At 44.3% G+C, this 27485-nt stretch overlaps 1 protein-coding gene across 5 annotated transcripts in view; it reads left to right on the top strand.

Annotated features, from left to right (window-relative positions):
* IKZF3 (IKAROS family zinc finger 3) overlaps positions 1 to 22954 on the top strand; it is a 37935-nt gene extending 14981 nt beyond the window's left edge. For 3 of the 5 annotated variants that reach the window (XM_075775179.1, XM_075775178.1, XM_075775177.1), the window contains exons 4-8: positions 5604 to 5864; positions 6554 to 6721; positions 8432 to 8548; positions 14512 to 14628; positions 19814 to 22954. In XM_075775179.1, coding sequence (XP_075631294.1) covers positions 5604 to 5864; positions 6554 to 6721; positions 8432 to 8548; positions 14512 to 14628; positions 19814 to 20517 — 1367 coding nt within the window. In that variant the 3' untranslated portion in view covers positions 20518 to 22954. The remainder of the gene's footprint in view (positions 1 to 5603; positions 5865 to 6553; positions 6722 to 8431; positions 8549 to 14511; positions 14629 to 19813) is intronic. The other 2 variants (XM_075775180.1, XM_075775181.1) reach the window with 2 other exon arrangements.
* The last annotated feature ends 4531 nt before the right edge of the window (positions 22955 to 27485 follow it).

Genomic DNA, 27485 nt, shown 5'->3' on the forward strand with positions numbered 1-27485 from the left:
TTATAGATTCACACAGAAATATACATCTTTATAAGAAAAATCCTTGTATTTAAATAAGATGCTTTAAGAACCAGTTACATAATTCAAGTTTCCTGGCTCACATGACCTTGGAGATGATGTGTGTTGTTTGATTAATTTTTTGTTGTTGTTGCTGTAATTAATTCTACAACTAGATAAATACACTGTGTTTTAATGATAGAAAGACACTGGTATTAATGAAGTAGAAAATACACATCCGAGTGCTTGGAAAATGATGCCTGGTGTTGGTTTGGTTTTTGTTTTTTTCCTTTCCAATTCTCAGTGCTGCATTTCAATTTGATTTGTTTCTATTTTTGTTTCAAGTCACAATAAAAACAAGGAAACTCATTACCATAGAGCATGCACTCCGCAAAGGGGAATTATGAAAGTTTCTCTCCTATTTTTAGAAGTGAAATTTCCACCAGGTGCATTCTGCAGTGGTTCATTTAGGAATTACCGCTCAAGTATGCTTTATACAGTATCTGAACAAAATAGATGCTCAGGTTTTGTACAAAAATGGATACTGAACAAGAGTACTAAGAAAATACTGGAAGGCAGAAAGGTAAAATCAAAGCCAATATGTCCAAGTAATAATTTTTAGTAAGTCAAGGAAGTGAAATCTATGGATTTCCAGAGAGTTGTAGTTGCCACTCCGGCTAGCTGAAAGCTGATACTGCTTCTAGGTGATTGCTGCTTCTTTTGTTGGCAAACAATGATCTCATAAAAGCATTGCTTCTGTTGTAAAAAAAGGGAGCTTGTCACAGGAGTCAGTGGAAGAAACAAAGCCGAATATGGCCAAAAAGACTTGAACTCCTTTCCCTTTCCTAGAATTGATATTTGCAGTGGTGTAGAAGGCAGACATGGAGAAAAGTTGCCTTCTCTCTCTGTTGCCTCTATTAAAAAAAATAATCTCATGTTGCTATTGTGTCACTTCACAGTTTCTAATTCCCCATTACTTATAGTCTCCAAATTTTCAATATATACATGGATGTGACATGTAATTGTTTTCTTCTTGTTATTTAAGGAAAAAAGCTTTGGTATAGCATTGCTTTTTTTCAGTTTACAATTTTGATGGGACGCACTGCAAACCTCTCTTTATTCATTAAGGAATATGGATGTTTTTTAATTCGTGACATATCTTCCCCCACAGTGCGTTAATTCCATTGTAGAGGTGTTTTTCATAAACATGCAGGATTCTGACTTTAATCTAGAAACTCCGCTAACTTTTTCGGTTTCTGAAACATGTCTGTTCTTTTTCAAGCTGGTTTAGGTAAAGGAATCTCACATTCTGGGAAGACACCAACTCTAGTATGAGTACACTAGCTTTTGTTTTTATACTGCTATTTCTGGGGACAGTTTGTGGAGATAACGGTGATGAATCATCAGTTAATACCTGTCAAATCCAGGTAGTCACAAGAATCCTTCATTATGCACACGTATAGACTCCCTTCTTGTTCTTCGGCATCTGAATCCTATTAACAGCTGTCAAAATCTGGTAAACTATTTATATGCTTTCACAATTTGTTTAATTGGATAGTTAGGAAATGGCATACAAGAAAAGCTTTTCTTTTTTCCTTTTTTTTTCTTTAGTCTGGCTGAACATCTGTAGCATTAGGGGCTCATTATCTCTGAATTGGCATAGCAAATCAGCAGCATCATTAAAATGCCACATTAAGATGATTAAGTTTCTTTGTTATCCAGTTGACTTTTTGCATGTGCTGAGGATTTCATGATTATGACCCCACTCCTTGTAAAACACTTGAGCAACATCACCCTTTTGTGCCGTTGTCTTTAATAGCTTCTGAGTTTTATTCTTTGTGCTTTTCATAACACTACCGGTAAACTTTGCTTAACAACAGTACAAAACTTACGTTCTTTTCTCTATATTTGATGCCAAGGTCTTGGATTAAATATAGTAATTGGGGGTTTTTCCTTCCAAGACTTCCTTCTAGAGAGAATAACTAAGGTAACACTCTGCTTGTCCTAACTGTTTGCTGCTATTGACTTCTTTTTTTTATTCATGCATTTTATAGCACATATACAAGCACTGTTCATGTGGTGACTCAGTCTGAAGTTGCCACCACAGCTTTATTTTGGAGTTTTTCCAGAACCCATTGTTTTTACAATGTTTCAGGTGAAACAAAAATATTACTCTGGAGTATGTCTTTCATCTTGTAATCATCTCCCCAGGAAATGAAACCATGTGCATCAGCCTTAACGCATCACACTGGTACTTTGTTGTGTAAAATCTACATTTTTTTCTGCAGTGTATATTAGCTTCATGAACTGCCTCAAGAAAAATAGTTACCTGAGTTGGACACCATGAATGTTTTTTTCCTCTTACAACCTCTTTACTTTCCTGAGCATAGAAGAGATGATAGCACTCCTTTTTTCAACTGGGGGAACTTTGTTAGTATTGTTAGGGATAATTGTGTGTTTTTCCTTTACTACTTGAAGTTAGAGCTGCCTTCCTCTTGGTTAAGGCAGACCAGCCTGGAAGCTCCCTAATCTCATTAAAATATGTCAATACAATTTTTAAGTGACAGTTACAAACCTTTCCACACAGCTGCCAATCTCCTGATCTCACAATATTCCCTGTGCGTGCCCATACACAGAGCAAAAGTCAGGGCTGAAAAAAGGAATTTGGTTGCCTCAGACCTCTACAACCACTTGGTTAGTTTTAGGCTGACCTCTACTGAGCCGTCTTTGCTTTGGACTGCTTTGTACCAGAGCTTTCTTCTGTATTGTTGTCAGGAAGGCAGAGTAGACTCTAAACAGTAACAGGTGTGTTAGGACAGAAAAATTCCAACCCTTCTAACATTTATTTGGTTAAAAAAAGCCTCTTCCCTAGTGGCTTCTGCTGTCTGTTGTTCTCAGTCATCAGAAGGTGTATCTTTCCGTTGAGGTTCTTCAAATGCCTACATGCAAACTGAAAAGCACTCGAGCTTTGGTGGGACATCACCGACAGCTGGAGCGGCAGTGATGTTTGTTGGGGGAAAGCAGTGGTGGAAAAGCCTTGATCAGAACTCAGGTGCATCCTTCTCTGTTACTAAAGAAAACACAAGTATTGCAAGCAGTCAGCATGCAATATGGAAAATGCAGAGGTAATTATTTTCCGCAGTGGAACCATAGGATGGCTTGCCCAGTTTGTGCCAGTCAGCAAGTGCTTGCCATGGGGAACTCAAACCAGTGTTCATGCTATGCTACATGAACACTGGCATAACTCTGTAAAAGAGTGAAAAGCTGTGAGCCATGAACTTGTGGTGAGAAACAGTAGAAAACGGTAGAAAAGTCTTCTCAGTTGGAGTTTATAGTTAGTCCTCCACGGCTAAGCAATTGCATTTGATGCAGACAAAAGGTGAGACGTTAAGTAGAAAGTGGGAATTGAAATTGTTTCTGAAAGTACCAACAAGGTGCAGCTGCAATGTGTACTTCCTTTTACCATGCTATGCAGGATGTAGCAAATTATTTTGGAGCTGCCTCCTTTTGAGAGGGAAAAAAACCCAACCAACCAACCTTTTTTCTTTTTTTTTTTTTTTTTGGAAAAGAGATTCTGTTGAGAGCTGCTTTCAGCAACTGGCAATAATTTTTCCTTAGAGTGATGGAAATGGATGCATAAACTAATTTTGAAGGAGTCTTGATAGCAGGATCACCCTCACGCCCTCAGACGTGAAGTTGGCAGCAGAAAGTACCTGCAGAGGAAACCCTGTTTCAGTGGAAGTAGGAATCTCCAGGATGTGAGGCAGAGCTAGTACCAAAGAAGGTGCAGGGAAAAACGGCCTTTTTGTAGGGGAATCCAGACATCCCCGTGACCCTCTGAGCAAACACGTGAATCTGTGTGAGCTCTTCTGGGACCAGGGCAGTCAGTCCCAATACCAAACTCTAAAAAGCATCTAGGATAGGGGGATAAAAGCACATAATATGGGGAAAAAACCCCATCCTTCTGTGGATATTGTCATCTATGGAGTGTACCAAGAGGAATCTCATGAGTTTTCCACACTGCTGTGGATTCTTGCATAGGATGAAGAAATTGTCACCCACCTGTTTCTTCCACCTCACTTCAACCCAAAGTAAGATAGATTGGCTGGGCTTAGTGCAAACATTTAGGCCAGAGGAGTGATTTTATCACTAAAATATAGTTGAAAATTTTAATTTCATGAAAGCATTGGTTGCCAGATCTTTATTTTTCAGTGCTGCTTTTATGTTGCCACCTCATTTTCGCTGTCACCCATTGTTTGTTCTTGGCATTTGATGTGGTTTATTACTCAGAACCAGAGCTAATACATATTCAGCAGTCCATGTTCTGTACTTTGGAGAAAGGACAAGTGATTAAGTGCCACATTTAACTGTCTAACCCTCAGTTTGAGAGAGAAGCAGGTGGCCATGAGAACAATACTTTCAAACAGGAAACTATGTATTTTATCTCTTAGTGCTTTTCTTCACTTGGCAGCTTGAGGCATAACTCAGGTTTCAGCCATGGCCTAGCTCCTGTCTAGATGGAAAAGTCAGCTTTAAGCAGAAAAAAGCTGTCCTATCAATTAGTAAGGATTTTTAATACAAGCGCTGGTAAGGTTGGAGTTAATAGTGGAAAAGAAATTCAGAAACATAAACTGGGAATCATCAGCTGTTTATATAGTGTGACCGATTTGCTTATATTTTTACACAGGAGCATTATTGTTAGTAAATTATTAGCTACTTGTTACATTCTCCTCTTGTCCTGAAATTGCATTCATTTGAGGCCAAGTCTTTGGTTTTCTCTGGACATGGCTACAGGTCCAGGAACCTATTCCAAGGCCATGGATGCTGATCTTCACAAGTCTTTGGGTTCTTTGGGTTCTTTGCCACATACTTGCAATATGACTTTGGACAAATCTTGTAACTTTTCTGGGATACATTTATTTAGCAGGAAATCTTTACCCTACCTCTGCTAGTTTTACTCACATAGTAACCTTATGGTACAGATACCAAGATTATCAGATGCTCCTCACACATTTGAGATCTTTGGATAAAAATTGCAATTTGCAAGGGAAAATTAAGATTACTGATTAGGCTTAACTGATGAGAATCTATACTATGGGAGCACTGGAAGTCTTATACTGGATCAGAAATATTTCTTAGGCATGTTTCAAGCACCGGAGGTTCCACAGGAAGATATAAGTATCCTTTTTAATTTGTGCCTTTCTGTTGTACTTCCAATTCTCAGGAACAGCCTGAGATGCTAATTTCTGTTGGCTGATTGTGGGAATAAGTACTTTCTTTTGAATCCTGAATAGTACCCTGTAATTGCAGGAGAAGTTTGCACTGTATTATATTTTTATAATCTGTAGAAGGAAATTATCCATCAAAGGTAATTAACAGGCAGGTCAATATTTTTAAAGGTTATCTCACTGTGAGTATCATTACATGTACATGAAACATGAAGATTCGTGTCTCAGCTGCATTTCTTCGTCTTTGGGTGTTTAAGTAAAACTTTTAGGAAGATTGATAATGTAATTTTATGTAATTTTTGGTGAGTTTTTTCCTAAGATACTTCATTGTGCCTAAGATGAGCATTTTTTCACTTTTGTGCTTTGTTTTACCTGCAGATGATGTGGTTAAAGTGAAAGGTGAATACAGTGAAAGAGAGGAGAGTGCTTTAAATTCACAGCCTATGGAAAACCCAGAAGAATCTGAAATGCCTTACACCTATCCCAGAGAATATAATGAATATGAAAGCATTAAACTGGAAAGACATTCTGGTTCATATGACAACGTCAGGCCAGCTAGTGGAAAAATGAATTGTGATATCTGTGGATTAGCCTGCATTAGCCTCAATGTCTTGATGGTTCATAAGCGTAGCCACACTGGTAAATATCCCTACGTTATTCTTGTAAGAGCTGAATACTGAAAAGATAATAATTTGTAATCTAGACTACTTATTTTAAAAAAGGATACCAACATCAGGATTTCCTTGTTCTGTCCTTGACGCCTCATGTGATTTCTACCAAGTTACTCACTTTTCTGTGCCTCACTTTACCCACCTCTCTTCTTATCAGGATTGGATGTTAGTAAAAGCATGTTTGTGAGGCATTTTAAGAATTTTGGATGAAAGGCACTATCTCATTTAAGTATTTCAGCCACAAAACACAAGTTAGATGATTGGTTTTGTGCTGCCATTTCCAGTCTGTATATGTATTTCTCTTTGTGCTATACTTTGGCAACAAACCAATGAGCATCTTAGGTTTCAACCTGCAATAAGATAAGACTTTTTTTTTTTTTTTCTCAAAATTGCTAGCTTGTTGGAATCAGCCTCCTCCAGAACACTTATTTCCATGGAAAAACTGTACAGTGTTTTCCATAGTCGTACATGTGTTACAAGAAGCTCTGACACCAGAGCTGCATGTAACTCCCACTGAAAACGGAAGGGCTGTGTGTGTTTCTATAGAAAGAAATTGATCCAGTATCTAATTCTTTCCTTTTCCAAAAAGGAAAGGGTATGAGGATAGCATGATACCCACGTAACCATTAAATGTCCTTTTTTGTATGTCATTTTAAGGTGAACGGCCATTCCAGTGTAATCAGTGCGGAGCTTCCTTTACTCAGAAGGGTAACCTCCTCCGCCACATTAAACTACATACAGGGGAAAAACCTTTTAAATGTCATCTTTGCAGTTATGCCTGCCAAAGGAGGGATGCGCTAACAGGTCACTTAAGGACACATTCTGGTAAGTGACTTCAAAGACACTTCATGTGTTTTAGATGTGTGTCACTAGGACACTAGGCGTGGAAAATAAAGAGTCAGTCAGCAAAGTTTGCTCAGCCGGTCTGGTTTTGAAGAGTCGACAAATAGCAGTGACCACTTGCTCTGCCTGCTGTGCTGATGGAACCATCGTGGGACTCAGCGCCGCTCTTAATGCAGAAAGAGGGCACCGGGAAACCCGCTGTCACAGCTGCGTGCTGTGGGAAATGGCCAGCCTCCATACCTGCTTGCACAAAAAAACTCCTTGGTATTTTCAGATGAGTGGAGCTAGCTATGCCAGCAAGCTCTGAATTTGAGGAGTAGTGCAAAGACATGCTTTGCTGGGACTTCCTTCCGTTCCTGTCCTGAGCTGTGGGATAGCTCTACGAGCATCATCCAGGACAGCATGACTATTGCTGGTTAACACCTCGCTGTTGTGTAGTGCCTTTCATCTGAACGTCTTAGCATGCTCCACAAATGCCAGTGGTTTTTCGCAAGACTGGTAGGGTGTTCCATCCATTTTACTGATGGGAGAAATGGAGGCACAGAGCTGAGGTGACTTGAATAGCAAACCAGGTATAAATTGATTAATCTTAGTTTCCCCAGTTCTGCAAGAGCCAGGTTGTGTTTACTGTTTGATTTGTGTATATCCTGTGTTATACAGGGGCCTAGAAAGAAAATGTTTATTCTGCATGATAGATGTTATCTCTGCACTGCACTTTACAGAAAAAAAAGTTCAACCTCATGAAGAATCACAGCTAAAAATGAGATTATCTGACATGGATAAATGAGATTCTGATTTGATCAAGACCCAGCCCAGCGGTGGTGACTGTCCCCCACCAGCACAATGCTAAAAACACCATGCTTCAAAAACGTTGTGTGGTTATTGTGACTGAAGTTTTTAAGAGCTGGCTTATTAAACAGTATAAAGAAAATCTCCTCAAGTGAGATTACATCAATAAGTGAACAATTGCCTTAGCAGCAGGGAGTATGGTCTTTTGGAACAGTTTACAATGCAAGGCTAGTTATATTTGTGCTGTACAGGGATGATACTGCGCCTGGGTGTGTTAGGGGATGTCTGTTCACAAAACAGTAATGAGATCATTTAGCAAGTGCTTCCAGTCCTTGTGTATGAGGCACTGGGAAAAGCAATGTGGATATCTTGAGTTACAGACAGGTTTGCTTTAGCTTAAATGAATTAGGAACATAATTTGCTTTACAATAAATGCCTCTGGAAATGAAATGAACCTCACATGTGGTTTTGGTTTGGTTTAACTTCATCGGTTTCATGAAATCCTTGAAAAATTCTGTATAGACAGGACCTAGGTCGGGCAGTTCCAGTCCTCGTTTAGCAGCGGTACAGTTGGTCTTCCCTAGGGAAGTTATGCCAAGAAAAGTTGTCAGCTAGAGCGGGACTCTAGGAACCTGAGCTCCTGGGAACAGTGTCTCATTGCAAGTCCTCTTCTTTTCTGGTGCTGAGCTGAGGGAATGAAGAGGAGCTCTGTGTGTCCAGTGGGTTTCACCCTCATCTAACCCTAATTTGGGGATGATTACAGTGCTCATAAACTGAGCAGAAATGTAAAGCATTCTCCATGAGCTGAATATATGCTATTAGTAACTATATACTTGAATGTCAGGGAGACAGTGTTTTAGTAGTCTCTTGTGGTTATTTTATACTGTGCTCTTATTTTTCTAGTGGAGAAGCCGTACAAATGTGAGTTTTGCGGAAGGAGCTACAAGCAAAGGAGCTCATTAGAGGAGCACAAGGAGCGGTGCCGTACTTATTTGCAGAATGCTGGCATGTGCGAGGCTGGTGAGTTTATCACGTTACAGTGGTTTTGGGTTTTTGGTACATTACAGTGCTTAAAAAAGGGGCATCTGGTAAGCTGTTAATTCACAGCCTGAGAACAGTTTTTACTACAGTCATTTTCAGTAACCTAAGGGGCTGTAACATCTTATAAAAGGGTCTGGTTTAACGCATCCCTCAGGCAACTAGTTAAAGAATGCTTTTATTTTAATCACTTTTTTACTTCATAGTTACTTTGAATAAAACATCTAAAATAGCTTGTACACAGCATTTCTGTAGGTGACACAGTAAATTAAATTATTCCTACATTAATGCTATTATGTGGCTTATTTTACTGGATCAGTTGATGCCTATGGTTGTTGACAACAGTTGTTCACATGTTTCAGTCCGTTTGATGCTTCCTTTTCTTTAGAATAAGAACTATTGGTCAAAATGGGTTAGGATTTGCAGAAGTTTTAGTGGCAGGGATCTAGGGCATGGAAATGGGCCGGTGTCCCAAAGATCACTGATAGATCAGCTTAGGAGGCGGTGAGAGGTAAGGGACTGCCTTAAATATAGAGCTCTCTGTGGAAAAGGCCAAAGGTAAAATTTATCAAAACGCATTTTTTCCTAGTTTCCTTTTCACAGTCTCAGTGCTGCAGTTCTGAAAATACTTTAGTGAAAAATAACTGCCATAATCTTTGAGCCTGCATCACCTGAATATTTCAAGTCCTAAAAGGAACTTGTCCCACAATATACCAGTAAGTCAGGAGAGAATTACTTGTCCGATTCAGAGTCAGGGAGTGGTTGGGACCTCCCAAAAGATTATGCGATTAATCTGTAGCAGAGCTGATACAATTTCAGAATTTGGGTTCCCATTCTTGTGCTATGCAGCCTTAAAAAAACCAAACAATAATTTTAAGGAATCGAGATTTCTACTTTTGATTGTGAATTTCAAATAAAACCTTCTTTCCAAGGGAAAGGTTAAACTGAGTTTTCAGAGAAGAAAACTAAAATGTAAAAATATACTTAGAGCAATGACAATGTTTACCAAAGCCCTTTAATATTAAATTTTAAAAAAACCCCAACCTGTATTTAGTGATATGATGATCAACCAAAGGTTCTGCAGACATCATCACAAGCCGGGCCTGAAAACCAGTGTGAAGACCCATTGATATATGGTAATAACTCTGTGGGTACAAGCGTTGTACCCTGTGCAGTGTGAGTAGGTTGGTGTATCAGGCTTTATGACACATGCACACACAAAAACCGCCATAAAGAAACAATGATTTAATGAAGTTAGAGTTTTATAGTTTTTCATGGGCTATCTTCTTTTCAGCAAATGACATGTTTTTTAGAGCATTAGTAAAAGTAAATGGTTATCAGAATGTCAGCAAGTTTTGGTTTTCATGAGAACCCATACATATTGTAACTGTGGTTTTATGTTACAGTACATACTCCCATGATGGCAATCACTCCGAGATGTCCACCATGTGAAAATGGAAAACATGATACCTACTATAGATTTCTGCTTTTAAATGATTCTCATGGTTTATATTCATTTCAGAATAGCAACATTTCACTTATCCAGAATCTGCTACGTAGTACTTACTGCAGTAGTACAGTGTGCCTTAAATTGGTCACAGAGGAAATGTAAATTTCCAGTACGACATGATGTGGCTGTACCCTATGCCTTTAAGACCTTCGCACTTTAAAAAATATTGCAGTTTTTTTAGTGGAGTAGTAAGTTTTATGAAAAACAGGAACTCTGGTCTTGCTGAGGTGTTTCCATTCAGTTCTCCGATATCAGCACTATGTTAGATGACAGAATCAGAGAGAGGGAAAGCTGGAAAGGACCTCCGGAGTTCATTTACTGCATTTGATTTGGTTTTTTTTTCCCCTAAGTGTAGCATTTTGCACTTGTGTTTAACAAACATGGCTTTTTGATTTCTGACCATTTTCCTATTTATCTGCATCACTTTGAATTTTGGTGCTTTTCTGAAGTCCTTGCAACCTTCTGATGTGGAGCCATCTTTAAGCGCAAGTATTCTCTACGTGCCATCATCCAATAACTAATTAAAATACTGAAAAGCATCAGGACCTTAGTAACTGTTCTAGTTGCTTTTCAGTACGAGGCTTGCATGTTCCAGATGTAACAGTGTGGAAATATTTCTGAAAGAAAGGGTTTATGTAACAATATTGTTATAGCGTTGCTCAGTCCCTGATAACAATCTCTGGTCACATTGTTCTCATTGCGCAGTAACCCACCTCTCTGTTCCACTCTCCATTATTTAGTGACCACATAGAGATGCTACAGGAAGCAATGCCTCTAATTTGGGCTGTGCTTTGTACTTTAGGGTTTTGTTAATGATGCCCGCATGTTCTAAAAATTATACTCACATTTACGGGGTGACAGAAACCACACTATGGAAACAATTCAGTACAGGCGAAATGATTGTGTGTTCGTGCTCTAGGCTGGAAGAAGAATATCTGCTTTCTGTACATCTACAGAATGAGATGATGGCTAGGTGACAGCACTGTTTTAGAGAGGTGGCTTGTCACCCAGCGATTACAAGAAAACATAAGTAGTCATTCATCATGGATAAATCATGTTTACACACAAATTCTCTTCTGGAAGTGTTTTCTAAATGTAAGATCACAACTGAAATATACACACTACTGAGGTAGGCAGCAGAAGCACCACAGAGACATCTCAGGTGGTAATCAGGGAAGGCCGTAACCAGTCACTAGTGTTAGGTAAGTAGGAGAGGGTGACCCACGTTTAGAAGTGGTCAGGACATCGGGGCTAAGCCCCATCCTACTGCTGCGTAAATACCCTGATTAGGAGCTTGGCTTTCCAGGGAAGTCCCGAGGCACATTCGAGAGCACTGATCAAGAGGGAGGAGGGTGATTTATTTGGTCTACAGAGTTTCTTTCAGGATCCTTAGAGTTTGTGTTGTTTTCTGGCCAGGTAGTTGAACCCCAGAAGAAAGAGGTGGGTGAGATCTTTTTAAGTTAGCTTTTGGGGAGAGAGAGCAGTGTTGTGGGAGAGAAGCAGCGTAGCCACCTGTGTCTCACTGGGAGCAGAGTCTACTTCCCTAAGGCTGTATTATGAACACATTGTTAAAGAAATTTTGTGGCCTATAAATAGAGAGTATTTTTTTCTTTAGGAAAAAACGGCCATTAGCAAGGAGTAGAAAATCCTAATGTGAAAGAAAAGACCCTTAGCGTTAAAATAAAATGGCAGACAGACATCAAGCTGGAAGATTGATGGTTACAGATGTCCCAGAACATATTATGTAGGTCAATAGTTACTGTCTCTTCAGCAATCTCGTCTGAGTGAAGACTATTGTTACCTCTGCAGGAAGCCGCTTGTCTGCCCTCTTGACACTAATTTAATAAAGTTCCCTTGGTGGCACATAAATAACATTGACAAGACAAGTAGTCACAGATATCCTACGTGTAGCTTCCAGCATGTTTCTAGGGCTGGCTAAGGGGACTTAAAGAAACTTCACTCTTTGAGTTCTGTCAGAAAATAGAGAGGAAGACTCTGAAAATATGAAAATAAAGCTTTAATAGAACGTGAGTACAACTCATGAAGATAAAGAGGGAGAAAAAGAGGAACTAGAAGAACAAAATAAGAAAAATGAAGAAATGGCAGGGACTAGGGAGCTGCTTTTATGACATGGATGAATTGTGGGGGTTGTTGGTTTCTTTCCTTTACAACGTAAATTTTTGAATATACAGCACTGTTTGTATAATCATCTTGTTCGGGGTAGTTGTGGGTTGTCAGTTTTAAAAATATGGATTACTATTATTAATGACTTGTGCAATGATCTTGTGAAGATTACAAGCTTTCTGGGTTGAGGATAGTTCAAAGCTTGAACTGCAGGTATCTAAAGATAGTATAAAGAGCTCAGAAAGCATATTCCAGTTTTTGGAGCATGAGAGTTAAACAGAAGTTCTGAAATTAAAAACCACATAATATTATTCTCAAGAATTAACTCGAGCTTCTGGCCAAAATCCAAACGGGTGATTATGTTCTGCCTACCTAACTTTCCCTTATAGTTTCAACTTAATCTGATGTTTTGTCTCACTTTATGTAAACTGTTACGTAGTGTCTTGGTATGTCATGCTGGAAGCAGGTGCATTTCAGTAGTTGATGACTGGATTTATGTAAGCCTCTAAACATCCTAGAGTAACTTGGAATAAAAATCAGAGTAGAAAAGCACTATGTTATTACCTTTAAGGCATTGCGTATGCATGCCCTCTGCGGGTCTGGTTATCATGTATATCATGGGGTTACAGCCTGCTGAAACAGGACTGAGGCAGTGCTGAGTTGAGCCCTGTTATCCCATCCATCCTGAGTCATATGCATAGCTAGTATTTGTGGCATTGAGCACTTATGAAGCACTTTACATTTTCAAAATGCTGAACAAACATTAACAAATAGTTCTGGCTGAGGTTTGGTGAGTCATGGTTTGTGCCAACTGAAATTCATATGATATCAATAACAGCAATAATAAACAAGTAAGGAGTGACTGACTTTGAAATTTATAGGGAAATGCTGCACACTGAGCTGGGAAGGATGATACTGCATTTTTATCACTTGCTGTACTTAGCAAACTGCAATTTAAGTCCAATACTTACTAAAACTGCATTTAGCAGCACTGAAGTGATACCAAAGTGTTTGTATCGTTTTCCTCTGGCATTATTTCTCTGTTATGTAGATTATGCTTCATATATTCAGGTATGCTAGTGCAATAGTACAGTAACACAGCAACCACGATTCTTTCATGGTGAGATCTGACCTTTTGTATTACCTTGGGAAGGTAAATTACCCCTCCTTGTCTTCGTTTTCCATGGGCAGTCTCTTAAAATGTGCCTGGTTTTCATCATAGGGGTCCCTAATGCTGAAACTCTTAGTGCTATTTTTTAATATAAAAGTACCACTACCGATACTTGTTCTTCAGGCGAGAACCCGCTTTTTGGGGGGAAGCCGCAGCAGTTATATTCAGTATTAGTCTGGCAGTAGTGATATGAGGTGGCAGTCCTTCAGCTTGGCTGATCCAGCTCAAAAGCCTGTGCAGCCTCCAGGAGATGAGAGCAAGCAGTAATTTCCGTGAAATGATGGGCACTGGTTAGCAGGGCTGAAGGACAACTCTGGAAAATGATAAGATCCATAAAACAGTCAGTGGCCTTGTCTCAAGGGAGTGATCGTAGGGCACATGTGCTTTTCCTAAAATTCGAAATTCTGGAGGTTGTAGTGAGCTTTAAAAGGCCTAATGCTAATGCTTTCAAGTGAGCCAGAGAGAAAACATTCTTAATTAGTTTTAGCTGCAGCATTTAGGGGGAAAAAAAAAAGTGATAATGACATCTGAAAAAAAAAACCAGTTAGAAAGGAATATTGAAAGATTATATTATTTTTATTTTAATGGAGCATTGATATGTTTCATACAAGTGTCTTAGTGATTAGTTAAGATGACATCTAAGTATGACTGATATCTAAAAAGTGTAGCAAGAGCACTGAATATCTTACATTGAAGTTTGGAAGCACTGTGTCAGTCTGCAGGTGTCACACAGTCTTACTCAGAATAAAAAAGAAAGGCTAACAGAGATTATACCTCCATCTACGTTTTGTAACCAACCCTTCCAGCCAGTTTATTTTACACTTCCTCTTGCTAATGAAGATATTGGGTTTGTATGGTTTATGCTCTCCTTGCATGAGCTCGGGACTGCAAGATCAGTGTCTGTTTCTGTGCTTGGTTCCACTGACCGCAACTGGTGCCCAAGATGCGAAGAGCAAGAACGACAGAAAAAGCAAAACAAGTTTACATCAGATCTCCAAACTGTTTCCTCCCAGTTAGTGTGGCAAACTCCGGAGATTAAACCATTCATCTCTTCCTTTTTTTTTTTACTTTTTTCTTTTTCCTTTTCACCTACGTGTTGGTTTTTTTTCTTTTTTTTTCTTTTCACATTTTCCAAACTAGCAAGCGTGGAGGCAAGGCACATCAAGGCAGAGATGGGGAGTGAAAGAGCCCTTGTGCTGGACAGGCTAGCAAGCAACGTGGCAAAGCGAAAAAGCTCAATGCCTCAGAAATTTATTGGTAAGAACAAAAAACCTTTTCATGTGCAACAGTTAAATATGTGCAGGTTGGTAACCTATAGTGCAATGCCTCTGCTTATTTTAAATATCCTTCTCAAGCTTATAATCTAATCTAATACAAAATAATATAAATAAAGTAACTTTGATTATTCTGATGTGTTTTTACTGATTTGTTGTAGGGTTTTGATTAAACTAAAAAGACTATATTCTGTTAGATACTTAACCTGGATGGAAGCTCCTCTTGTGCTTTGTGTCTGTTTGTCTAGGCAATTTATAAATGTATTTTACGAGCTTCTGTGTATTGTTTTCTGTACCTGTGCATTTGAAATGTTCTCTGCTAGGTTCTCTACAGGAAAAGAACAGAAAGGCTTAATGCTGTTCAGAGCTGAGTGCTCTTTCTAGTCAGCAGGAGTTGAGGATACTTGCAGGATGTATGTGTGGAATAAAGGCCTAAAGACAGAAAATTATTGGATTGCTGTTAGTCATCCTGCTGAATTTGAATATGATTTTAAAATATCAAATCCTTTCTTGTGGTAATTTAAGCAACAAGATGTTTCCATAGCATTTTCTTTGCATTTAATTTTATATGATCAGAGTTTTGCATGCTGGGGATCTTAAATACTAGTTTGGCAGGTTTGGGGTTTTGGTCAACGCCTGATCCTCTTGGCTAGTCTTATTTCATTAACTTTTAAGAAAATAAAATGCAACTCCTGTGTCCTGGGCAAAGACCTGACTTAGTCAGCAGTTATATGATATTAGTACTAATAATGCCTTATTTGTTATGTTCTGTATGGTTATATAAGGTACCGAGTACTTATTTTTTCTCAATATAAGCTTTACCTTCAGAATAGGGGCCTGTGTGTTCACATACATGACTGGGGAGGGGAGAAGCACAGGGCTGAGTGTGCAGGCAGGGACCCGCGGCTGCCATCCCTCAGAGGGATGGTCTGAGGACCTGTCCTGAACGTGCAAACCTGGGTAAAGGTATGCCGCTAAATCCATGTAAACGTAAAAGCAACTTTGTTTTTGAAGGCCATGTAGCTCCTACTGGATTTGGTGGGTAGCACTGGACTTTCATCTAAGAAAGCTGGTAACTTTTATTTAGACACTAGTATGGCTTTAAAAGGTCACCTTTTTATACAGCAGTGAAGTCACACCAGCACACTCCATCGGAGTGCCTTTGGGTACTTAATATTGAAACTGTTGACTGTGTGATTTAGACCTTACATGTCACACAGTGATTCAAACAGTAATACTAACGCAAATGTTTTTGAAAATCTTTAGCTTCCTTTTTTTAGCACTGAGATCAGCTTCACCCGGTCTTGTTTTACTATTGCTACCAATTCAGTCTCTGCATTTTATTAAACACATCTGCAGCAGGATGCAACCACTCAGCATACACTTAAAATTAAGTGCTAGTGGTTTTCTGATTTGTTTTACCAGCGTACTTGTTACCGTATGGAATGGATCCTTTTTTGATTTGTGGTTGTGCTCAGTAACGTGGTCTGCAGCTGGCATGAACGGATACTGCGTCACGCAAGGGGTTTTGGGGACCAGTTGGAGGACCCAGGGCAGTTCACCTAAAGGAACAAGATAGCCAGTTTCTGAAACTTACTGTTTTTCTAGAACCTATGTGATTGGCATGTTCTTGTTAGGTGATGTGTGAAAAAATTACTCAGTCCCTTTTATCCCCGGGAAGTATGTGTGCAAGAGCAGTCTGTCTGACCTTGATTTGACTTTTGTGACTTTCTGAACTGTAAGTGTAGGAGTGCGAATGTGCCAGGACAGCTTTGTGATTTCTTGGGAAACAGCGTTCTCAGAATGGGTGCTGATTTTTCATTTTGTCAGGAAGAAGGGATAGAGACATATAGTAACAAGGCATCTTTGTTTGGCTCATTTCTGTGAATGAAGTCTATTGATCAGAAAAAAACCCACCTTTATTATTATTTGAGGGCTCCACAGAAATTCATACAAGCACCAGGAGTCTTGCCCACTTTATTTTTTCACATTTTCATCTTCAGTAGCTACCTTGTGTGCGCAAGTATAAGCCTCAAGTGAGGACACAGATCAGCAGACCATATACTTGACTTAACCTCTACACTAGCCCCCCCCCTTCAAAGGCTTCTCCTGCAAAGATTTTGTCCTCAGCTTTTCCTTTAGTTATGAGGGAACAAGGATTTGAATGGAAGTTTAGGACTTTGTGTTTCCTATTTTGTTGTGGATTTCTATTTTTGCATGTATATGGACCAAATCTACAAACCCTGGATTTTTGTGCTTCCTGGTTTGATTAATGAACAGATTAAAAAAAAAAAAAAACACCCCACAGAACAAACAAATAAAAATAGCCCAGTAGAGTGGATGGTGGTACTTCACCGCTGGTGTGAAACACTCATGGGGCTGTATCTTCGCTTGGCGCAAGTCAAAGTAACCGGTGGAGTCAATGCATTTCTGCCAGCTCACACCAGCTGAGTATCTTGACCCACAGACTTCTATTTCTTCCTTTTTATAAACAAGTTCTCCCTGAGACCGGGAGTAAAAAATGTATTTCTCATAGTGGTAAAAGTGCTAGTGCCGTTCTGACACAGTAACAAATACCATTATCCCCTAGTGTGCAAAGTCTAACGAGAAATGGTCTGCTTTGGTTAGCACAGCGGCAGGAAGCAGGTTCACTCCCTGTTTCCAGTGTCCACACCTCATCAGGCTGCAAAAATCTATGTACATTTTAGAGTAAGTAAAGCATCACTGAGCAGCACATGAGTATGTGTCATACGCTATGGCTCATGTGTGAATTTTGAAGGGGAAAGCTTTTGCATTGCACCGAGACAAACAAAACAAAAAAGAGGAAAGAAGTTCTGCTAACCAGTGGCTGCTTTGTGAACGAACACCAGAGAACCTGTAAATTTAATTTTTAATGTAGTGTTTTTCAGTAACTTTGTGGCACTTTGCCTGGTGCAGAGAGCAGCTGAACTCAGGGTAATCTATTACATTGTCCTGCCGGCTACAAAGATAAAACATCAACTGCTTTCAGCACGGTCCATCTTACTCATTCACTGGTCCCCATATACGCCTTTCCCTTTTTCTAGATCATTGATACCAGCTTTCTCCTGACTGATGGCTGTCGGTGTCGAGCAAAGCACTAATCCGGCTTTTTGTCTCTTTGCATGGAAAGGTTTCCTGTATTTCACTGAGAGAAAACAAAATAAACAATCAAGAGTGCCCCCCCCTGCCGCCCCCCCATCCACTTGATTGCGATACAGTGCCATAGCTTGACGTTCTGGATATACGATTAGCACTTTCAGGCAGATTCAGTCTACCTAAATATAGGCATCGAAACACACTGAGGTATCAAAATCAGACGCGTGCTTGCCTTGGGGTGTCTGCTGAGACCGGGGAGACAGAGAGGGAGAGAAGCTACCCTTTAGGGAATGCCTTTTCTGCCCAGAGTATCTTGGGAACGTTGCAGTCTGGCTTACAGCCTGATTTCTTGCCCTCTCATATAAGGAGTCCACATCTGATGTGCCGTGGCCTTTTAAAAGCGTACAGCAACATGACATGTTAACATATGTTAGGAAAGCATATGGGTATTTGCATTTCATTTGATATAACTGGTGGTCGAAGGGAGACAGAATGGGCTGTTGTGAGGACTTTAAAAAGCCACTAGGATAGGGGAATAACAGAATACTGTGAGACCAGAAGTTGTGCTTTTTGTGTCTTACCTTATAACAGTGAATTCTAACCCAAAATTTGGGGAGTCCTGTCTATTTTTGCTTTTGTTGCCTTTTTTTTTTTTTTAATTTCAAATTTGTTCACATCTTTCACTTGCCTGGAGCTGGTTTTATGAGTCATACAAAGGTGCTATATTGTTTTGTTTCCTTCTGTGTAAAGTTGGATAGCAAGTTTTGTTGAGGGTTGGAAGCAGTTACACTCTTGTGGTTCACTAACCTTTTTGAGTGTTTTATAAGAGAAACGTGAGCTCCTGGTTTTCTGCCTCTGCAGTGAAACCTAATGAGTTTCATATACATTGAGTCATGGTGTTGACAGGTGACTGATAAACATCTGCACTATTCGAGTTACCGTAACTAAAAGATGAGTGGATCTGATGTTTGCAAGTCACTTGCACATGAAACATTTGGTCTGGTCCTTTTTTTTTTTTTTTCCCTTTCTTTTTTCTTTTTTTCTTTTTTTCCTTTTTTTTTTTTTAAAGCTATATTCTACGTAACCACAGAATTCGGTTGCTTATTTCTAGACATTCACCCAAAAAAGTGGCTTTAGTCCTTTTGGGGTGCACTTTTATTTCCTCCTTGCACCTGGCATAGAGAAAAGTAGTTGCAGTGTGCTGCCCAGCCCACCCTCCCTTGCCTTGGTCCTTGCTAGAAGAGGCGTGAGCAGAATTTCAGGTACACTCTTAGCTCTCCTCCCATTCTGTCTAGTCTAGAGCTTTCAAAGTCCCAGCCCAGAGAGGAATTCATTTCACTCCTCTTTCACTAGCCCTGCATCAAGTGACCCTAAATCTGTTCTTCTATACACGTATACAGAGCTGCCAGTGTCAGATTATCTGAAAAACTCTGTGGAGTTCAAAGAAACCAGGCGTGGTACAGAGGAAGCTGCAGTTGGCAGAGGACAGTGGGGAAAATGGACTTCATTGTCCAAGGACGCAGTAAAGAGGACTCTGTCAGATGGGTAGAAGTAATGAAAAGTGCATCAGATCCCAGCCGGCACTTGTCTCTTCTCGGGGGACAAGTCAAGAACGAAAGGTTGCGGTCTTGATACTGAAAATGGAGTATTTTGGTTCATTACCCATTAGCTCTTTTACAAGTATTTTCATTAATGATTATTTACCTTTTTCTAGAAAAAAATATAAGGGAAGTTAATCTATGGAAGCTTTGGTAATATTCTTCCCCTTAAATCCCAGAATAATTTACAAAATTTAATGGTAATTCATCCAGTAAGTTTCCTTACCATCTCCTCTATTAGATTTTTTTGCTCACAAGCCTGAGCTTTAAAAAAACACAAAACCCCAAAAAACCCCACCCAAAAGCTACTTGTGTGTGTGAACAGTCTCTTTCTGCAGAGAACATTTCGTGCCTCTCTACTTTCCAGACACTACTGCCACTTAGGAAAGGCATCACGGAGCTTAAACACTTCTTTACCCATGCAGGTAATTTAATACCTCTCCTCTCTTTCAGGTGAGAAACGACACAGTTTTGATGTTAATTATAATTCAAGTTTCCTGTACGAAAAGGAAAGCGAGATAATGCAAGGACGCATGATGGACCAGGCCATAAACAATGCCATCACCTACCTTGGGGCTGAAGCCTTGCGCCCTCTCGTGCAGACGCCGCCAGCTCCCACCTCGGAAATGGTCCCCGTCATAAGCAGCCTGTACCCCATACCGCTGACCCGTGCCGACGTGCCAAATGGCAACTCGCAGGACGCAGAGAAGAGCCATGCCCACCTCAGGGACAAAAGCCTGTCTTCTGACAGAGGCCTTTCCCCAAACAACAGTGGCCAAGACTCCACAGACACTGACAGCAACCACGAGGAGCGGCAGAATCCCACCTTCCATCAAAGCCAGATGATCCCCGCTCAGGCCCGCAATGGCCTCCAGTCCTTGAAGGATTTCCCAAGGCCATATGACATCATCAAGCCACCCGCCATATGCCCACGCGATGCCTTTAAGGTCATCAACAAGGAAGGGGAAGCCATCGGGGTCTACAGGTGCGACCATTGCCGCGTCCTCTTTTTGGATTATGTGATGTTCACCATCCACATGGGCTGCCACGGGTTCCGCGATCCCTTTGAGTGCAACGTCTGCGGGTACAGAAGCCATGACCGATACGAATTTTCCTCGCACATAGCACGAGGAGAGCACAGAGTAGTACTCAAATAAAAGACTAGGTTTTCCAAGGTCAAAGGATCAGAGGGGAGGCTTGTTTGGTTGGTTTTTAATTAGCATGAAGAAATTTATTGAGTATTTTTCTATGCCAGTTTTTAAATGAGTGTCACAGGGAGGTGGCACCTTTTTAAGTTTTTTTTACAAATAATTCAGTGTTCTGTAGCATCTGTGCCTAGCTGCTGTGGTGAGTGGTACTGTATAAAATACCAGGAGCAGAGACCGATTTTTATATGAACTTTATTTTTGTGAAAATTAAGAGCCATTTAAGATGTTTTTATTTTTTAACATGCGTTTGTTTTTATAATGTATGCTTTAACTCAGCGCAAAAGGTTTTTATTCCCTGCTTGATGAGATGAATTCAGAAGTATATAGGAGGAGCTTTTTCTAGCTGTTACAACGTCGATGGTCTTCAAATGGCTAATCACCAAAACAAGGGAAACGCCTGTCTGGGAGGGATTATCAATTCCTCTTTAAAGGTTTTCCCCTAAGTCTTAAAGAGCATGTGGCCCCACCACACTTTCATTTTTCTTACCCCTCTATTCACTTTCTTTAAAGTCACTCCCACATGCATCTTAGTAATAGCAAAATAAGAAATGAGACCTGTTTTGGGGTTGGGGTTTTTTAACGGTATGTATTTTTGGGATACCCAGTGAGCTCATTGGTTGGCTCATCCATGCAGTCTGGGGGAAATCCTGATTTTCATTGATGGAAAGTCCTTCTTTCTGACGGGTGCCAAGAACGAGGACAAAACCGCTCTGTGCATTGCGCTCCTGCCTCACTCCTGCTCATCTCCAGCAGCAGAACTTGCGGCTGTGCCATCCGGTCCGCAGCCAGCCCCGGCACGCACCGTCCCTGCGGACGGCGTTGGGCTCGGAGCAGGAGTCACCCTGTCCTGGCAGCAGACACCGTGAGAATCTGCATAGATGAATGTGTGGGAGCTGACAGCTCAATCACACTGTCTGGTTTTACTTGGGGATATCCCTCGGAGTGAAATGTGCTGTTTTGCAAAATGAGTATTTACCATTACTTTGAAGCTGGTTTTTAAAATAGTTCTTTTAATCTAATCATTGCTCTGCAGCTGTATTATTAGTCACTGTGCTGAAGATATGGATTTGATAACCGTTTTGCTGAGTGAATGTTTATTCTTTGCAAAGTATTTTTGTATAATGTAGAGTTAGGTGTGTTCTGATGGACTTTTTGCATCCATTATATGGTTTGATATCTACATTGCTTTTGTACTTTTTCAATGTTGCGTGCCGATATCCGTGGCGATCCCTGTGTTTCCCTGAGGGAAGCTTGGGGCACAGTGGGGCACGCTCCACAGACCTAGTGGAGTGCCAAGGGTCAAGAAATACTGAATTTCATTCCTCCCTCTGACCTGGGCTCATTCTTTTGGCTCAAATACTTTCTCCCTCCCTGAATTTTAAGGTACAAAAAAAGAAAATTATATTCATTTCCCCCAGTAAGTGTACATCTGAAGAAGGATAAATTAGTCTGCAGAGTGCTTGAGTATCTGAAGTGCTGTAGCAGTGCTCGATCCAAGATCCTGCTATCGCTGGGGGTAAGGAGAACTGTTTTGCTCCCTTGTGTGATGTTACGTGCATAGTTATAAAATAAGTTTGGGATCTTTTCCAATAACCAGTTTCCCATCGTGAGGCACGTGGAGCGAGCGGGTGGATGTTGGTTCTTTCCCAATGGATACCCGTTGTCACGGCGTGACAAACGATCCTTCTGCGAGTGAGGCCGCAGTTCCACCCAGGGCTTAACCCCATCGTGTGATGATTGCCTTCCGCGCAGCAGCCTGGCCTCGGGAAGGCTTCGGCCAATTCCCCGCGTCAGTTAGCGTAACTCCTTGGGTAACTCCATCTCTCCTGCTGCGTTTTTGTGGGGGAAGCGGCCGAGTTACACACACACACACATCGTGGCTGGTGAAAATGCTCCTCACGGCTCAACAGAAATGAGTAAGATTACGCATGGTAAAACGTAACTTGTCGTTTGCACAGGAAGCTCCTCAGATTGCCGAATGTGTGTCACGCAGCACTGCTGGTTTCTTTCTCATGCCGCTACCGAATCCTTGAAAACACTCTTCAGATTACTGTCCCACCCTTCACTTACCGCCAGGCAGGGCTTCAGCCACCTACCCTTGCTTCCCAGATAAGGTGAGCAATCAACCACTGCGCCTCCGAGCAGCTCAGCATGAGCAATGCCGCCAGGTTTTTGAGAGGAAGGAGGGAGGTTTTCGCAGCGCCTGGCCCAGACGGCACCGCTGCTTAGGCAGAGTCGTGATTTCGAGACAGGCTGAACCAACAGAAGTTGTCCCTGCGCTGTCTGGAGTTGATGAGCGGTAACTCGTTACGGCTCTGCTGTTGAGCAATCGCATGTTGTGGAATTTCAACCCAGTCATTTATTAAAAAATATACATCTATATATTTTTACGAGTACCGTTTATCTGCTCTGCGATGCTCGCTGAGCGTGTGCCTGCGTCTCCCTGAACCGGGGCCAGAGCCTGCCTCAGCTGTGTCCTGGGAGCGGGGCTGGACAGCTGGACGCCCCGGCCCTGTGCGGTGCCAGGATCAGCCCCCCCCCGTCTGCCCACGGACACCCCATCCCGTGGCGCTGCCCCCAGCAGCCCCATTTCCTGGGCCAAGCCCCGCTGGGCCCTGCCCGCACGGCCAAGGGCTGCGCTCGGTCTCGGGAAAGTCTGTGAGCTCAGAGGAGCTTTGAAAATCATCTTGTCTGGGAAAACAGAGGGGAAAAAACCACCGGTGTTTGTTGTGAGCCTGATGTGTTCTGCTCCCGGTTTGGTTATTTTGGTACGAAACACATTTCTGTTTGGACCGCTGTCTTTGAATGTGCTCCAGCCAGCTGTTCGTCTGTCTCTTGGTTTCTTTATTTACTGATAAACTGTACCTAAACAGCAGGCAGCACAGAGGACACTCAGGAAACTAGCTTTTAGCATTCAGAAACGAGCCTCTTGCGCTTACAAGTTTATTGATTTTGTTTTAAATTTCAGTGAACTCTCACCTACGTACTAGTTGAAGGGACCCTGGGTGCTGCGCTGTGCTTCGCTGCTCTCCCGCACCAAAGCTGGTTCCTCACAGCCGCGAAAGCAGAGGCGATCGCGACGCTGGGAGCTGGGAAGCGAGCGGTGAATGCTGGCTGATGAGCAGGAGCAAGCTCGGGGGGAGCAACCCCGCAGTGCCGGGGCTGGAGCTGCTCGTGTCTATCGCCTCTGGGATCTGTAAATCACAAAGATGTGATGAAACCTGCCACCAGCCCGTAGCCGTGGTGCTTCCACTTGGGGCTGCCGAGCTGATGGCGATGGCTGCGGTTAGCAGAATGCCAACTAGTTACTCAGTGGAGTGCTGATACGCTCTGAGATTTAAAGATAATGTGGCCTGCTCCTCTAACTGCTGAAAAATGGTATCGGTCTTTAGTTTTGGTTAACAGAAGAACTATATGGTCCAAGGAAAGGTGTCCTTCTCTGCCCTGGGGCTGCCGGCGGCTTTCCTTGTCTCCCCAGCAAGCTCAGGAGGAGCACTCCAGGGAGGGGAATGGCCCAAATTCACCCCGGGAGAGCAGAAGGGATTCCCGTGGGATCCCCGGGGCGCCTGCCCGAGCGTGCGGTCAGGCGGCCGCTCCCAGCCTTGGGACTCGCTCCCTGCGACGTGGTGTGTCATGAGGTGCCGTCCTCCTCTCCTTGCCCTGGTGTTACCGCGAGCACAGTCATAGCGAAACCGCGCTCCGGTAGAAGTGCGGAGGAGCGAGGAGTCCTGACATGCGTGTCAGCAGTGGCCTCAGCCGGGTGCAGAGCCGCGGCGCTGGCAAACCCGGCCGGGTTTGCACCTGGGATCCCAGGCGTGATGCTGGTGATGCTGGGTGTGCGAGAGTGACGCTGCCCTCTCGCAGGCGTGCGGGGCATCCCCCTTGCAGGCAGCGCGGGGGGAGAGGAGCGTTTGGGAAGGGGACGGTGGAAGGGACGTGCGCCCCTCAACTTCCTTCCCGTGCTCTTTGCTGCTCCTCCAGGCAAGGGCTGTAGCGATTGCCGGTGCGCCCTGTCATCTGCAGAGGCGTGGGGTGAAGGCAATGCTCAGCCCCACGGGCCTGCACCCGCTCCAGGAGGTGTTTGAAGCACGGCTGCTCCAGTGGGCTCAGGGTGGGCTCAGGGTTTCCACGGGATGACGGGGGCTGCACCCACTGTGCTGGAGCACATCAGTCAGACGGAAACATCCCGGCAGGCGAGGAGGGTGGTGGCTCACGCCAACCCTCCCGCAGCCCTTTTTTAGCACCTGTTTTACCATGTTGACGTTGTTCACACTTATTTCATACTCTCCTGACACCTTCTACCACAAGAAGCTGGACACACTTGAAACAAAGAAAAGAAAAAAAAAAAAAGAAGAAAGTCAGAGGATCCTTTTTTTTTTTTTTTTCTTCTCTTTTACCTTCACTTCCTTCCCAGCCCGGGTGAAACGCAAGCGCCAAGAGTTATTTTCCCCTCGCTGGGGCACTGCCAGGTAACTCTGAAGGACGGGGTGAAACGCTGCCAGCGCTCGCAGCCAAGGGGGCTTGAGGCTGGGGGACAGCGAATCCCACAGCAGATCCCCAGCCTGGCTTGTCCCTGAACAAGAGCCGTTTTGATGCTAAAACACCCGTCAGCCCTCTTCTGCCTGGAACCAAAACCCCTTTAAAGCACCAAGGCTCATAAAAACGTTCAGTCGGTGTTATGATAGCGAGATCCTTATCTGCTGATATGCTGTAATTATGATAGAGCAGAGAGGAACTCGTTTCCCCTGTCGTGCTGAAACACGCTTTGTAACGCACGAAAAATCCCATAAAAGTCTGCTGGGTGCTGAACTGCATCCTCTGAGCATCCTGGCCGGCTCCTGCTCCCCCTTGGGGAGTGGTCCAGCACCCGAAGACCAGCGGTGCCAGGAGGGGAGAGCGGGCGAGGGAGGACTGAGTCACCGCTGCCACCTCCTCCTCGTCCCAGTTCTCCAGCCTTTCACTGACTCATGCTCCTCCGCACCATCCCGCCGAGGACCCGCTGGCGTTTCGCAGCCCTCCGCGTGGGCTGGGCGGCTCTGCCGGGCTCCCGCTGCCCCCAAAAACCGGGGAGGTGCAGGGGGAAGGTGCGAGCGTGGCACAGGGCCACCTCTGCGCTTCCCTGTGGGGGGGGGCTGAGCGACAGCGGGATGGGGACTTCGCCAGTGCCCCCCACGCGGAGCCACGTGCCCCACGCTGGCACCACCGAGGGGGAGGTTTGCAGCCCCGGGACTCCCACCCGGACGCCCTGCGGGACACGTGGGTCCGGGCAGCAAAAGCAGGGATGAAGCCATCGCTGGGGCACCGCGACGGGGGCAGCAGGTTCACGTCACGCCTGATGCCCCCCTCGCTTTGCCGGGAGGGAAGTGAAGCCCCTGGGGAGCCGCGTGCTCCCGCGCCACCCAGCCATTCCCTCCGGCGGGGTTATATCTGGCGCCACATTTGCATCGCAGCGAGCCGGCGCACCTGGGCAGCGAGCGAAATCCTCGGGGGAGTGAGAGCGCGGGGAGTGGCTGACAATTGTCACACACAGACTTGCCGGGGAAAGGAAAGTCCCGGCAGACAATTGTTTTTAGAAGAACCTGCTTCCAACGTGAGCGGCTTCGGCCCCTCGGGCAGATCCTCCACCCCGGGCGCCGGCGGGGCTGAGCGAAGGGTGGGATGGGGGACGATGCTCCTCGGCTCTGCAATGGTGCTCCATGACCAGGGACGATGCTCCCAGGCTGGAGCTCCCAGGCTGGAAATGATGCTCCTCAGCTGTAAGCACGGCCCAGATGCCCCCCCAGCGATGGAGCAGCCCAGGCCACAGCAGCTCCCTGTTTCCCCTTCCCTTTGCCCAGGACCCCCTTCCCACCGCAGGCCTTGGTGAGATGGGCTGGGAGCCGGGCCGGGGTCATCGCAGCGCTGCTGCCCCCCCGACCCCCGCTGCCCCCCTGCTCTGCAGTGAGTGTTGGGGATAATCCTCCACCACCACCACCCCCCCCCGCTCCCCCCAGCAGCAGCCCCATTGCTGCTTCCCTGGGGTCTGGGGGACACCATGGGGCTGGGGGTGTCGGGGGGTTCTGTCCTCCCTTGGCCTTGTTTCCCACCGCTGTGGTTCTGTGCCAGGGGGCTGAGCCGCAGCCGGGCCCCCCCCCCCCCCCCCTCATTGCTCCCCAGGGCCGGACGCTGTTTCCCCATCCCTGCCCCCCAGAACGGAGAAAGTTAGTCAAATCTGCAGAAACCGCAGCGGGGGGGGAGACTGCGTCTCCGCCGCCACTTTGATGTCACCCCTGCACGTCCCGCAGGTGCTGCACCGTTGCCATAGCCCCGGGGCCGCGGTCCCCACCGCCGCTTTGCCATTAACTCGTGCGAGAAGGGGGGATAATGCAAAATTATTTCCTTCCCCCCCCCCGCCCCATCCTGTCCCCAAGGTGCCTGGAGCCGACCAGCCCCGGGGAGGCCACGTGCGTGGCACGGGCTGGTGCACGCTGCACGGTGCTGCAGGCGTCATCCAGCCCCTTGCGCGTGGTGCTGGGGGTCCTGGCAGGGGTCTGGGGGGGGGGGGGCAGGGTCTGCACTAGGGACCCTGCACCCATGCTGCGTTTGCATCCCTGCACCCTCCATCCCGGGCAGTGGCGAGGCTGCGGGGGTGTCCCTGGCTCCGGTGCAGCCACGCTGGGAAGCACGGTGGGAGCCAGGAAGGTTTCTGAGAAACGGCCCCGCGGCGTTGAATCATGCCGGGCCTCCCTGCGGTTTCCCCCTGCTCTCACCTCCCGGGCGCAGTCACGCCAGGCGCCCACACGCGAGCACCCTGCGCCCAACCCTTGGGGGCAGCACAGGCTGCACCCCCCACCACTGTCACACACACGCCCCCCACACACACCCCGAGCTGGAGGGGAGCCCTCAGGTCAGCACAGGGTGCTGGGATCCCCGTGGCA

The sequence above is a fragment of the Balearica regulorum genome, chromosome 24 (assembly GCF_011004875.1).
Source record: "Balearica regulorum gibbericeps isolate bBalReg1 chromosome 24, bBalReg1.pri, whole genome shotgun sequence".
NCBI classification, from domain to species: Eukaryota; Metazoa; Chordata; class Aves; order Gruiformes; family Gruidae; genus Balearica; species Balearica regulorum.